The sequence below is a fragment of the Physcomitrium patens genome, chromosome 10 (genome assembly GCF_059467195.1).
Source record: "Physcomitrium patens ecotype Gransden chromosome 10, ASM5946719v1, whole genome shotgun sequence".
NCBI lineage: Eukaryota > Viridiplantae > Streptophyta > Bryopsida > Funariales > Funariaceae > Physcomitrium > Physcomitrium patens.
In genome coordinates this window covers 12,910,214-12,924,823 of record NC_143419.1, presented here as the reverse complement: position 1 = coordinate 12,924,823, position 14,610 = coordinate 12,910,214, and the positions used below count along the sequence as shown (strand labels likewise).

General features: G+C 32.8%; 1 protein-coding gene and 1 long non-coding RNA gene across 2 annotated transcripts; both read left to right on the top strand.

Annotated features, from left to right (window-relative positions):
* Nucleotides 1–7,617: 7,617 nt before the first annotated feature.
* On the top strand, nt 7,618–10,995 carry LOC112288092 (protein transport protein SEC23 F). The gene is made up of 3 exons (XM_024531940.3): nt 7,618–8,482; nt 8,881–9,296; nt 9,548–10,995. Exons 1-3 carry the CDS (start codon nt 7,786–7,788, stop codon nt 10,784–10,786), a joined length of 2,352 nt encoding a protein of 783 aa, XP_024387708.1. The 5' UTR covers nt 7,618–7,785; the 3' UTR covers nt 10,787–10,995.
* Nucleotides 10,996–11,573: 578 nt separating this feature from the next.
* Nucleotides 11,574–12,594, top strand: LOC149988290 (uncharacterized). The gene is made up of 2 exons (XR_016505288.1): nt 11,574–11,864; nt 12,130–12,594. It is a non-coding gene; the product is annotated as an uncharacterized LOC149988290 (long non-coding RNA).
* The last annotated feature ends 2,016 nt before the right edge of the window (nt 12,595–14,610 follow it).

Here is a 14,610-nt window from a genome sequence, read left to right as displayed (position 1 = left end):
TATCTCTATATATATATATATGCCAACACTTACAACTTTGAGCCAAAAGTATACTCGGTTCAGGAAAGTTTCGGTAATTGTTTTTCAAGGATAGCAAAATTTCTTAAGAAATGTTTGGTTTCTACTTTGGACTGTAAATACTGTACAATTCACTGTGAAACTTTTCTAAAATATAATATCTAAAAACTCTTGAATTTTAATTCAAGTATACGGACAAAAACTAGAAACAAGTTTCCTTTGTATGATTATTTTTCTTTATCAGTTTTTACACATGAAGTGCAATGTCCTACATTGAAGTCCTTAATTGCTGTTTCTTACCAATAAGAATGTGAACTATAATAAGAATTTTTTAGGAATCAGTTGCATAATTGAATTACTAGTTTTACTGAAGTAAATTTAATTTCATCTGAATCCGCTTATATTCAAATGCTATATAAAAGTATGGCAGTAAAAATATGCATGAACAAAAATCTTCTACTAAGAGTGCATTCTCTGTTAATAATCTTATGTTGTTATTTTGCATGATTTCTCAAAAAATTTAATCAATATACATGGCATATTGTGGTTTTAATAAAACAACAACAATTACTTTATATATTAGTATTAATGTGTTAATTTATCAACTTTTTTTCTTTTGTTTAATAATATTTCTTGAATCCGTCTTATATTCCATTTCATCTTTTGTTATTAATTTTTTTTTTTTTTTTTTTTTTTTTTTTTACAACCAAGTTTGTGTGCACTCTAACTTAATTCTTACCTTATTAGAGAATTTTTTTCTCAACTAAATTCAAGTCTTATGATGTAACCTTGGTTGCTTAAATGACGGATTAAAGTGAATCTACTCCAAAAACTAGTTAATATGGTGATTTACAAACAAATAAATGTATTGAAATTTTAGAACTAAATTTTATCTTACTTTAAGTAAAAAGAACTACTAGGTGGACTCTTCATGCATGGATACTCTCTCATGCTACAACAACAATATAAATATTGTAATGCAAAACTTCATCGATAAGGTCAAATCTTTTTCTCTTAGTTTTCTTCCTCAAGGCAATTGTTAATGGACAATTTATTGTTTTTTTTTAAAAAAAATTATGTTTCTATTCTTAATCAAGTATCTTAGAAATTGATCAAAGTCATAGGAGAACAATCTTATCACATATAATATCTTGTATTTAAAGTCCACTATTAATCCTATAAATAGTAGTTTTGTCACAATTTTTAACTTTAGAAATTCAAAAATTCTTGTGAGTTTCTTTAGCTTCTTTCTTTTTTAGTATTATTATTTAAGTCTCTTATCTAGGATTAGGCTATCTTTGTTCTTCTCAACCTCTTCATTATTACTAGAACTATCAAAACTATCAAATATATTTGAAGTACCTTTTACTTAATTCCATTTTAAAACCAATTTCAAATATTAATCTTCTTCTATGCCTACTTTGGAACTGATTTTCTTTAGCCTTGATACAAACCTTTCTAAAAAGTTGAATATAAATATATTTCACTATTCAAATTTATATCATTAACTTTCAAGTATTTTTAATAAATAAAAAAATTGGTAGACAGATATATAAATAAATAAATATAAATACAAAGATATAATCCTTAGAACATAACATCAAACTAAAGAACCTCTAAAGTTAACATGGAAGTCTATGAATCAACATTCAACAACACATGAATTTATGTATAAGGTGAACACATACACAACTCATTTACTATAAATCATGATATTAGAACATGAACTTGCATTAATCAAATTAATCACAACTACTTCCACATATTTGTAGTTTAGTGAACACAAGGTAGTGCTAGAACTTGAAGTTTGCACTATGTTCCAAATTATGAATAATCAAAGTTTCAAAATCAACTTTGGTGGTCAAATATCAAATATTTGAGCACAAAATTTTGTGAATTCCAAAAATTCTGATCCATTTTGATCACATTCGTATCCACCCTCTGCAGCTGCAGCAGCACCCTCTAGTTTTGAAAAATTTAGTCAATGTTTATTATTCGTGGCGCTAGTGACGAATCCGCGGATCTAGTTGTCGCTGCACAAAAATCTGTGGACCGATACACTTTTTCAATTCCGAGTTGGGTTGTCATCGTTCGTTCGCAGCTGCAACTGATTGAATTTTTGTCTTTCAGCTCCATACGTTCGCTATGAATTGCGAGGTGAGCTTATGGTTTTGGTGATTCGGAACAATGGTGTGGAGTTTCGTGCGAGAAACAATAGAGTTTGTTACGTTTGAGTTTACTAAAAAGTTTAAGTGGGTTTGTCGACGCCGAGCCGAGAGGATTCCTGATGTTGAATGTCCATGCAGGTTGTCGCTTCATAGTTGAGTTGGCGTTGTCTTTCAAGGCGTTGTCACTCTGTTACAGTATCTGTTCAACTATGAATTTGTTTGAATTCAGTGGCAAAAAGCTTGGATCTCTCTGGTATCAGTTTTTTCCAATGCCATACTCCTCATGAGAGAGAATTGTCTGTCCACTGGAGCGAGTGTTTGTGTATTTGTGCTTTCTGCGTTGTGCTCCGTTGCTAATTCAATCGTCTCTGCAGCAGCAGCAGTCGAGGCGGGAAGGATTTGAATTGCAGCAGAGGTCGGAAGAAGAGGAAAGATGGCGTGCTTGATGGCTGGTGCAGGAATGGCAGGCTCATCTTCGCCATCTCTGTTCAGCAGCTGGTCTTCATTTGCGTCGCAATGTAGTGGGGTTGCTTGGAGTTGCGCACCCATTTCTGACACTTCAAGAAGCTTTACGGTTCAGGCATCATGTGGAAAATTAACTCAGGCTTAACATTGTTCTACCCCGATACACACTATTTAGTTCTAACAATTTGCCTATCACATTGTTTAAATTTCAGAAATAAATAAATAAATAAATAAAGCTTAATTATAGAAAAAAATATATTATCTTATACTTTTAGAAATTAAAATATTGTTGTATTGTGACACAAATATTAGAAGGAAGTGTAAATAAAGACCAATATTTTATAAGGATTCAATTGAAGATTTAATAAAAGAAAATTCAAAATAATATTAAAAATATTTACAAGGAAGTAACAAAGTTAATATTTATGTTGTCTTTTTATTAAGAGAAATTCTAATTACTTTGTATTGCTATAAATAAAACAAGATAAGGTATATTAGACATAAAACTTCCATAAACATCTTTAGATAAAAGTTAAAGATAATTTTCAATAAAAACTACTAAAAAATCTAAATTGATATGAAAGGAGGATTGTTTGTAAAGCAAGGTGGAAATTAGATCCCAAGGCACAAAATCAAGTGCCTATAGAAAGTACAAGGTTTTCTTTTTTGTTGATAAAAAACTAAGATAAGAAAAAATAATTTAGAAGGATTTTACATATACTAGTTTTAAATAATTTAAATTTTACAAACATTGTGACAACTAAAAAAAATTAGAAATTTATTTCAATGACTTTGTTTTTAAAAAATAAAGTAGGGTCTACATTTTGGACAATTATGTGAATTCTATAATAGATCCATAAATGAAATTTTGCAAGTTTGTGCATGTACTTGTATTAAGTGAGTGACTTGAATTTCAGCTCAATTATTTTTTTAATTTATATTTTTAAAATTTTAAATGTATTTAAGTATTGATAATTGGTAGTAAGAGGATTAATAAGGATATAAAGGTTTACAAAGATTTGCCTATCAAATAGAGCTGAAATTTTATTGGTTAGAACCTAACATTGTTATATTCTAATATGACTATTAGATGAAACATCAAAAAAAGACTTATATTAAATAATAGCTTAATTGAAGACTTAGTAAAAACTTAAATTAAAAATTTTAGGTAAAAGATAAGGAAGTAGTAGAGACTTTAGTCTTAATCATATTTTTATTAAAAATATATCTATTTATTTTTTAGGGCCATAAAAAAAAAAAAAAAAAAAAAAAAAAAAAAAGATTAGTAAAAATAATACTATAATTATCTTTAGTTAAAAGTGAAGATAATTTTTTTTAAAAATTACCTAAAAAAAACTAAGATTGATACTTGGAGAGAACTGGTTATGAACTAAGGTTAAAACTAGACCTCAAAACACAAAATTGCATGAATATGGCAAATGCAAGATTTCTTTTTTGTTGATCTAAGTGTAAAATTAAAAAAAAATAACTAAAGACAAGGTTTATTGGAATTAATTTTTATGATTTTGAATTTGTGGTGATTTTGTTAGAATTATGTAGGGATCCTATAAGTAAAAACATTTGTGTTTGTGACCACAATTATGCTAAGAGTTTTTTGTGAATTTGGATTCATTCAAAATATATATATTAAAAATTATTGGAATTCAAGTGGATTTTGGTATCCAAAATTAGAGATTAGCAGGCTAGTACGAGTTTCTTAGGTTTGTAAAAATACTCCAATTAAATTAAAGTGAATATTAGCAGACTAGTAGTTGATATAAATACCAACATTTATAAAATAGAAATAAAAATGAAACTACTAGATTAAAACAGAGATCTTAAAAGTATGAGCTTAGAATTTAGGTTGAAGAAAGAGGTTGCTTAACACCTAAGCAAAATATCTGAATTTTATCTTAATTAGTAAGTAAAATTATTTTCAAATTTCTTCTGCATACTTTCAACTAGGATTTTAAAGATTGTGCAAAGTTTTAAGTAAAATAAGTGATTTTTTAAGAAATTATTAGGATTTTAAATTTTTTCTTTAGAATTGGTTAAGATTTGGTTTAGATTTATTTAGAATTTAGTTAGAATTTTCCTAAGGTTTGATTAGGATTTAGAAATTCTTTAGAATTTATTAAAATTTTGCTTGGATTTTTTTAGGATTTAGTTAGAAGTTATATAATATCTTAATAAGTATATGGTTATGGTTTCTTTTGGATTAGCTAGAGTTTTTTTTAGGATTTATTAAGAATTTTTTAGGAGTTTTTTAGGATTTAAATAAGATTTTTTAAGGTTTGATTAAGGTTTTTTTAAAGATTGATAGGTTTGTTTTATAATTTTACAAAGATGTTTTAAGCTTGTTTAAAATTTGTTTAATTTTTTCTTTTTTCTTTTTTCTTTTTTTCTTTTTGATGTTTGATTAAGGTTTATAATGGCTTAAAGAGTATTAATAGAGTCTATTTCTATGAGATTAAAACACACTCAATTTTTTTAAGATGAGTAAAGGATATATAGATGACATTGAAAATTATTCAAGTAAAGCCATCTAGAAATACGGTTAAAAACCCTTCTACAATCAAATGTCTAATGCATTCATAGGCTGAATTTTACGTAACTTGACAACATAAAATCCAATATTTACACAAATTTTTAGAAAAAATTAATAATCGAAGAACAAAATCTTAGAAGTATAAATTTAATATTAAGGTTAGATGAAGAAGTTACTTGATATCTGAGTAGTTTTTTTTTTTGTCTTTTTAAATTCTAAGTAAAATTCTTAAATTTCTTGAACTTGTTGCCAATCAAAAGTTTAAACAGTGTGCAAATTTTGGAATAGAATAAATACTTGCTTAAAAATTTATAAGATTTTAAATTTGTTGTTGGATCTGCTTAGGATTGATTAGGATTTTTTCAAGATTTAATCAAAGTTTGGTCAAGACTTGGTCAAGATTTGCTTTGCATAGGATTTTGTGAAGATTGTTTTAGAATTTATTTAAGATTTCCTATGCTTAAGGTTTGATTAGAAATTAATTAGGATTATTTTAAGACTTGCTTAAGATTTTATTTTAAAAATTTATAATTGCATGAGTTTGTAATTTAGATTTAAGAGAAGTTAGAATTGATTAAGAAAAGGATTTCTAAAAGAATTAAGATTGTCAAGACAAGAATTTCTTAACACCTCATGTATTTTGGATTATAAGAAGAATTTTAAGATTTAAAAAAAATCCTTTCATAGCTTAATGCTAAATGCATTTTTAAGTTGAATTTCACACAACTTAACAATATTTACACAAATAGCCAAAATAATTATAATATTTTCAATTTATACTATATCAATAAAAAATATTAAAATCTTATCCATCATATATTAAAATTTTAAGTATTTATTTTAATAAATTATTTTAAATATATTAATAAAATATCTATTTTTTGCTTGTACAATCAAACTACCAAAAAGTATAAATTTTATTTAGATTAAGCTAAAATTTATTAAAAATTGAATTATCAAGATTACAATAATATATATTTTAAAATTTAGCTGAATATTTTATTTAGCATTTATAAAAGTGGAAAGATTTTCTATTCTATGTTTCAAGAAGAAAGAATTATCAGTTATAGATTTATTTTGGTTATTAAAGACTAAACAAGATAATTTTAAAATTTTATGTTCTATTTTTAATTCAAAGACCAAAAATTATAGAAAGAGTTTTAATTTGCAAAGTTTTCTTACAAAAATTGGTATTAAGGGTGATTACAACTTTATTAGGATCAAACAAATTGTATATAATAACAACAAGAACATGAATGTTTTATAAGTACATAAGTTTTGAATTCACAACAAGTTAGATAGAATATGATATTATTTTTCTTTTCCTTTGTGTGAATGTGTGTGCACCTATTTATGTATTTCTAACTATTTTAGAAAACTGAAATTGTCATATTTGTAGGTTTAATGTTTAATTTATTGATAAAACACATGCATTGGAAATATTTAATACATTAGAAAGAATATGATATTGGCAAAATAACATGAAAGCCATCATCCAATTTAATAAATTCACCAATGAAGGCATAAAAATGTAATCTACAATATCTGGATCAACATAAACTAATATCAATGCATCAATAAAATATCAAAGATTACATTATATGAATGAAATCAATGAGATTGCTCCCAAAAAATACTATCTATCAAAATATGCATGACAAGGAGGAGAAAGTATATTGAAAAACACTGGTGGTCTCTCAAGTCTGATTTTATCAAACATAAGGTATGCAAATTTTTAAAACATTTTAGTTGAATAAATTTCAAAAATTAAAAATCTCGAAATTATTGTGCCGTTTTTTATTTGAAAATTCTCACCATCAAAATTATGCAAATAATCACAAATACACCAAATAAAAAAATAATTAAAAACTACAAAAGAAAATTTTAACATCTTTATTCTTAAAAACTACAGAGAAGTAACAGAGAAGCATGAAAATTCAACCTGAATACGTCATAGAAACGATGCAAAAGAAGAACAAAAAAGTAGCTTGTCAGTCAAACTTGTTTCAACATGAATAAAGTGATATCCACTTCCAAATTTAAATTACAATACAAACACCCACACACACACACTCACACTCACACACACTCTGGTCAAACTCAAATCCAAATATAGACCATAAATAATAAAGTGCACAGTCGCGTCCACAGAAGCCGAGGGGATTCCGAATCCTACGTGGACGTCCAACTCAGACCCCTGCTTTGGGTATACGCACATCCTCCAATGAGGACACGGCCTTGAATTGCTGGGAAATCCACGTCACCCCGCGGAAACCACAGGGTCTCCGTTGGAGGTGGGGTGGGAAAAGCACCCAGGGCCCCGTTGAAACAAGGGGTGGGGGCTGCGAGCCCAACCGAAGAAACAACGGTCGTCTCTCCCGCAAGGCTTATAGTGAGAGGAACTAGCTCAGTTGAACTTTGAGGAGCTCCTTCAGCAACACGAAAATTTGCCGCAAAGTTGATCAGGGATTCGTCCCGCAGCATCGTTTAATTAGGCATCGTTTTGCACGGGGTTCGAGTGGGTAATTCTAGAAGAGTGCTGGTCTCGATTGCGGGTTCGAGGGGTTTAGGAGCATTGCTCTCGCGATGGCTGAATTTGTGGAAGCCGAGGCCATGAACGGCATTCGTATGTCGTGGAATGTGTGGCCGAGCACGAAGCTGGACGCTAGCAAGTGTCACATTCCGCTTGCTGCGCTCTACACGCCATTGCATGGAGCTGGACCGCACAGCAATCCTGTGACGAAGTTAAATTACGCACCACTGAGGTGCAGAGCTTGTCGGAGCGTGTTGAACCCGTTCTGCTCAGTGGATTACCAAGCCAAAATCTGGATCTGCCCGTTCTGCCATCAGCGCAACAGTTTCCCGCATCATTATGCGTCGATCTCCGAGCAGAACGTGCCCGGGGAGCTCTGGCCGCAGTGTACTACAGTGGAGTACGTGCCCCCGCCCATGCCTGGAAATGAGAAGACCGCTTTTCAAGTGTTTTTGCTGGTGATTGATACGTGCATCATTGAGGAGGAGTTGGGGTATTTGAAGACGTCCTTGATGCAGGCGATCTCGCTTATGCCGGAGAATGCTTTGGTTGGATTGATCACCTTTGGGGGACATGTGCAAGTCCACAAATTAGGGTTTTCTGAATTTGGTTGTCCTAAGGCGTACGTGTTTCGAGGTTCCAAGGAGTTGCCCAGGGAGCAAGTGATCGATCAGCTGGGTCTTTCGACGGTGCCAACTGGGGGTTTTCAACGAGGCGGTCATCAGTCTGCTGGTACTGGTGCTGGTGCAGGTCAGTTGAAAATCCTCTGAGGCAATGGTTTTGATTGTGAAGTTTATACAGTAGTTGTCAATTATGGTTTGTTTGTGTTTAGAAATGTGATCATTATTGGATCCCAATCTTCCGATGATAAGGTTGTCTATATGTACGAGAATTGGCGTTTTACTTAGCACCTGAGCCGTGACCACTGCCAGAGGAAAATGTAGGACTGACACTTGAAATGGTATGTAATAGAACTTAATGGATGCGGTGGTGTAATTATGTTGCATACAATCATTTTTCAAAATTTCCTGGCATTATATTTTAAAGTGATCACCTGTATAATTTTCATATAATATCACATATGCAGAGGAGTTTCATTATAGAGAGTATCTAGAGATCTTGACTTGAAGGTGAGACTGCTTTTGCAGGGAATCGGAATGGTGCATATTCAAGTGGAGTAGAGAGTTTTCTGCTATCCGTAGCCGATTGCGAGTTCACTATTAACTCGTTGCTTGACGAACTCCAGAGAGATTCGTTCCCAGTAACATCAGATCAGAGGCCCGCGCGATGCACTGGTGCAGCTCTCAAAGTTGCAGCTGGATTGTTGTCAGCTTGTTCTCCAGACACCGGAGGTCGAATCATAAGTTTTATTGGCGGACCCTGCACTGAGGGTCCAGGACTGATAGTTTCAAAGGATTTGACAGATCCTATACGATCACACAAAGATTTAGCCAAAGTTTCAGCAACTCATTTTATCAAGGCTGTGAAGTTCTACGACAGTCTTGCAAAGCAACTCGTTTCACAAGGACACGTGCTCGATGTGTTTGCTTGTGCTGTGGACCAGGTGGGTAATTTCTTCAATGACTTTGTGGGTGTTAGATTTGTTTGATTTGTTACTGTTTGATCTTGTGCTGGAGTCTATTTGTTCGTGTTTCTGGAGGCTCCTAGTCTCCAGAAGTGAAGGTTCTCTTTGGATGTGATCTTGTGATGTTATCTTCAAATATGTATTTCCTGAGGCTCTTCACATTAGACATTCTATAATCTTCCCTTGTTCTCTTACGGTACTCGGTCTCAGAATTTGACTTTTCTCCATAGGTTGGAGTGATGGAGATGAAAGGTGCGATCGAGTTAACAGGGGGTTTGATTGTTTTAGCCGAGAGTTTCGGGCATTCAGTGTTCAAAGATTCCTTCAGGCGTGTCTTTGAAACTGGGGATCACTCACTTAACTTATCTTTTAACGGTGAAATTGAGATCAATTGCTCAAAGGATGTTAAGGTACAGGGTGCCATTGGTTCGTGTGCTTCTTTGGGAAGAAAGGGGGTTTCTACTTCAGATATCGTCGTAGGTCAAGGGGGGACAACAGCGTGGAAGATGTGCGGTCTTGACAAAAACACGACACTTGCATTCTTTTTTGAGGTGAACCCAACTATACAGGGTTCAAGTGCAGGCCCTGCTGCACAACAATTTTTTCTTCAGTTTGTCACCCAATATCAACATAGTGATGGACAGCTTAGGTTCCGAGTAGGCACAATAACTCGTCGATGGGGAGAATCATCTGCAACTACCAGCACAGAAGAAATGGTTGCTGGCTTTGATCAAGAAGCTGCTACGGTTATTTTAGCTCGGTGGGCATCGTTTAAAATGGAGTCAGAAGATGAATTCGATGCCGTGAGGTTCTTGGATAGGCTGCTTATTCGCGTCTCACAGCGGTTTGGGGACTACCGTAAGGAGGACCCCACCTCATTCCGATTAGCATCTACTCTCGGTCTTCTACCGCAGTTTATGTTCAATTTAAGGCGGTCTCAATTTGTACAGGTATTCAATAATAGTCCCGATGAAACAGCTTACTTCCGAATGGTGTTGAACCGCGAGAATGTCTCAAACTCTTTGGTCATGATCCAGCCCTCATTGATTTCATATTCGTTGAGCAGTCCACCTGATCCTGTTCTACTTGATGTGGCATCTATTGCCCCTGATAGAATTCTACTCTTAGATGCGTACTTCAGTGTAGTCATCTTTCATGGTATGACAGTTGCTCAATGGCGAAATGCGGCCTACCACTTACAACCAGACCAGGTAGCACTTGCTCAGTTGCTTCAAGTGCCACAAGACGATGCCCAGGGTATCATCACAGACAGATTTCCTGTGCCGAGGTTGGTAGTTTGTGACCAGCACAAATCTCAAGCCCGGTTTCTACTTGCAAGGTTGAATCCTTCTGCAACGTACAATTCACCAAATGTACCTGTTCCTGGAGGTGATATTATCTTTACTGATGATGTGAGCTTGCAAGTCTTTGTAGAGCACTTGCAAAGGCTGGCAGTTGTCCAATCTTGAGGATCCTTGGTCACCTAAGATCCTCACCTTCATCTTGCTTAAGATACGGTGGCTGAAAATTATAAAATAAATAGATTAGTGAGCGGTGGCCACTGAAGGCTTCTTGTACCAAACATTTTATTTTGACCTTGTCTTCAGCATTAATTCCTCATGTAGGGTTTTTTTTCCCATATCTTCCAGAATTTGAAACTTTGGCTCTATTGAACATGTATTCCTAATCAGCATGAAGCTTTGAGTCGATTCTTGATAGACTTTCAGTCTTTGGTACTGAAGTGATTGTCCCAGTCAAAAGTTTCTTACAATCTTGCCACCTCAAGTTTTATCGACATTGTTTTTGACGTATTAGTGTCATATTTTATTTGACACAATTTAAGACAAAATAGTGTCAAAATATTTGTTGAACAGTGCTGGAATGCAAATGTGTTCAGTTTTATTTACTGCTCACAACTTAACATCATTTTAACCAGCCCCTGACCTATTTCCGATCAATGGACGTAAGACCTAGTCGCCCTTTATAGTAACCCACCCTATATGTTGTAAACATGGAAAATGTGGGTCAACAATGGGTGGGCTAATTTACTGCAATATTATACTGAACGGTTAGACTGGAGGAAAAATAATTTACCATTTAAGAGTTTACGTGTTTTTAAATGAACGGTACACCGTTCTCGTCACTAGGATTTTCTCGCCGTCGGTCTACTTTTTGGATCTTACGGTTGGGAGTTAGCTAGCCTGTCCCTCTGCCCAAGTTCATAAAAGACGGATCAAACCCGCAGATCTCGACAGACTAATATTATTACGTTGTTGTTGTGATTAGCGACGTCGCGATGGCGACAACAGCTCTCTTTGCAAATTACCTTTACCATGAGAAGGGCGCTGTCTCTTTGAATCGGGACGGGCGAACCGCAGTTGATTTCTCTCTTCTAGATGTTCTAGTCAAGTCTCATGACGGTGGCCACGCATCGCGCGGTCATGTGTTTTTGGAAAGGGTCGGCTCTATGTGGGATGTTGCGGTTGGTCCGAGTCACGAGTCAGCTGCTTTGCAGTCTTTACGAACTCAACTTCATTTATTCGACAAGTACAGCCGCAAACCATTGGAATTTTTTTTTCTTTTTTTCTTTTTTTCTTTTTTTCTTTTGATTGAGAACTTGCTTGGGTTTTGCGAATTGAATGACTGTGATTTTGTATTTGAACGAGCAATGATCAGGATGTATGAGGATTTGCTGGTTCCTGATTTGTTTGCACGTGTGCAATTCTTATTTACCTGCAGTTTGGAATCGTATATATGTTGCAGTAGATCTATGGGTCGTCTGATTTGCTATGAATCCGTGGTATTCATGAAGGTGGTAATGGAAATTTCAGCACCGCCTGATTACGACAAGAAGATCATCGACTGGGATGAGATCGGAGATATTACCCAAGAATACAAACCCGGGTCTCTGACATAATTGGGTTTGGAGGCTGACCGCTTCGGAAAGTGCTCAATTCGGTGCCTGAGGAAGTATTAAACGAGGATTTTATGAAGACTTTATATAAAGATTTTATTAATGAAGAGTTCTTGTAATTTTATTTTTATAAGGGTTTTTACAATAATTTATAAGGAAGGTAGTATAAGGATGTGAGATATTATTTAAGACGAGAAAAACAAGGAAGATAGCCTACAAGAATCCAACTTGAACATGGTTGATTAGTTACAACCTGATGTTTGAATTTTCATGGCCTCACCTACATACTTACATCTAGAGGTTGGAGAAAATTATGTAAAATTGAGTAGTATTAATATATATGATTCATCATGGTTTTATAAGAGTTGAATTCTTGGTTTTTTAATCCACCACCAATCGGCATTAAGTAGGCCTATATGTCTAAAATTGGTGGAAGGAAAACTTCAGCTAAAATACTTCTATAAATTCTATTTTTGAGCTAAATTGTATGATTTTTTTAGAAATCCTCTTCATTTGTATTTTCTTACATGGATATGTATTTTTCTATCTTTCTATCTATTGGATATATGCTAAAATGTTTAAGTTATTAGAAATGGATTGTTTACCTTACTACCCTTGACAAAAAAATTATATTTATATCAATAATCTCACCAATGCTTTTACTCTATTGTGTTGTGAAGATGTAAAGTGAATAGTTTCCTAAACATAAGTCAAATAAGAAAGTGGATTAGATAAGGAAGTGGATTAGTTTTTTTTTTTTTTTTTTTTTTTTTAACAAATAAACAAAACATTCATTGCCATGAGAATAAATTACAACCAAACCAATCACATGTGGCTTAGGTGGAGATATTGTTACGATTGGGACTTCAAAAAAGACTATATTAAAACTACCTTACCATAGTATTAGTACTATTGTTACTAGATTAATTCAAGATGGCCACATGTTATTATTGAGTTGCATAAGATTCTATGCAAAAAGAGTCTTTGCTTCCGCAAGAGAAGTTATATGTCATAAGTGTCAAAATTGTAAATGAAGAGATTGAAAATATATATGCTTTAGTACCAAGTGTGTTGAATAAAGGAACATTTCTAAAATTGATGGAACATCAATTTATCAATTCATCATAGACATATATGGCAATAGAAGCTAATAGTTTGATTTATGCAACCTTGCTATGCATTAGTCACAACAACATAGTATTAAAGCAGCCACAAGAGACCTAATTTCTTATTAATTTAAATTTTTACCTAAATTGTCTTCCAACAAAGACAATAGTCACTTCAAAGTAATCTTATCTATTTTTTTACTACAAGGTTAGAAATAACATGTTTGGCCCTCAATAGTTGTCGGTTGAGTTTTGTAGAATATGACATAAACAAAATTGTAACCTTTGAAGGCACCTATTAAAACTTATTTGGATCTTATGCAAAGGTATCAATCTACTCATAAAATAGATAAACAACCTTATGTTTAGGATTGCATGTTAGTTCAACTACTTGCACTCTATAATAACTACCTCAGATAATGTTTTTTTTTTAATACCATTCAAATTATAAATAATAAGAAGTTGGCAGTACTATGAAGCGGAGAATTACAAACAAGAGGGTGGATGTGTACTCAGTCTTCATACAAGCATAGTATGTACCATTACAAACTTGCTACACATGTATCAAGAAGGCATTGTTGTCAATGCTAAAGTATTTGACCTATTCTCTCAAGCCAATAAGAAAAGTTGTATTGAACAACAAGAAGCTCTAATGGTTTACAAGCTTACCCATAGTAATATTCTACATAGTAATCTTATCAATTTATAAATCAATCTTGTTGTGGCTTAATAAGCTTAGAAAAGCCTTCAATTGTGTTTTATGTCTTTGACACACCATAGTTCAATCTTTTATAGTTAAAAAACTCATTCTTTTAAAGATACTTGTTTTAATAAATGAAAATGATAAGGACTACCAAATTGGCTCACAATCCATTTCATTAAATAAATAAGGTTGATGTAATTGTAAATCCTTAAGTAAGCTTTTTCAAGACAAATCCATATGAATCGACACTTTTGATTCTTACTTGGCTTGAAGTTAGAAAAGAATAAAGTATTTTAAATAAGGAGTCTATTTTCAATGAGAGTAAGATTGAAAGTTGCTAAGTCTAAATTTCAAAAAAAAAAAAATATATAGATTAAACATGTCAAGCTTACATGCTTTGAGAATCCATTTGGCCACTAAGAAATCAATGCATCTAAAAAAATTGATCATGTCTATTTCAGCCTTTTTTTTTGAATTGGCACCATTGCAACCATGAAACCTTAATGTAGGTTTGTTGCATGTTATCATTCCATATTTAATAGTTAAAATTATATCATAAAATTAAATTTT

Bases quoted from the DNA above. Each gene is read 5' to 3' on its own strand.
- LOC112288092 (XM_024531940.3), top strand. From the start codon at position 7,786: ATGGCTGAATTTGTGGAAGCCGAGGCCATGAACGGCATTCGTATGTCG. The intron at 8,483-8,880 runs GTCAGTTGAAAA...CTGCTTTTGCAG, and splicing joins TGGTACTGGTGCTGGTGCAG to GGAATCGGAATGGTGCATAT. The intron at 9,297-9,547 runs GTGGGTAATTTC...TTTTCTCCATAG, and splicing joins TTGCTTGTGCTGTGGACCAG to GTTGGAGTGATGGAGATGAA.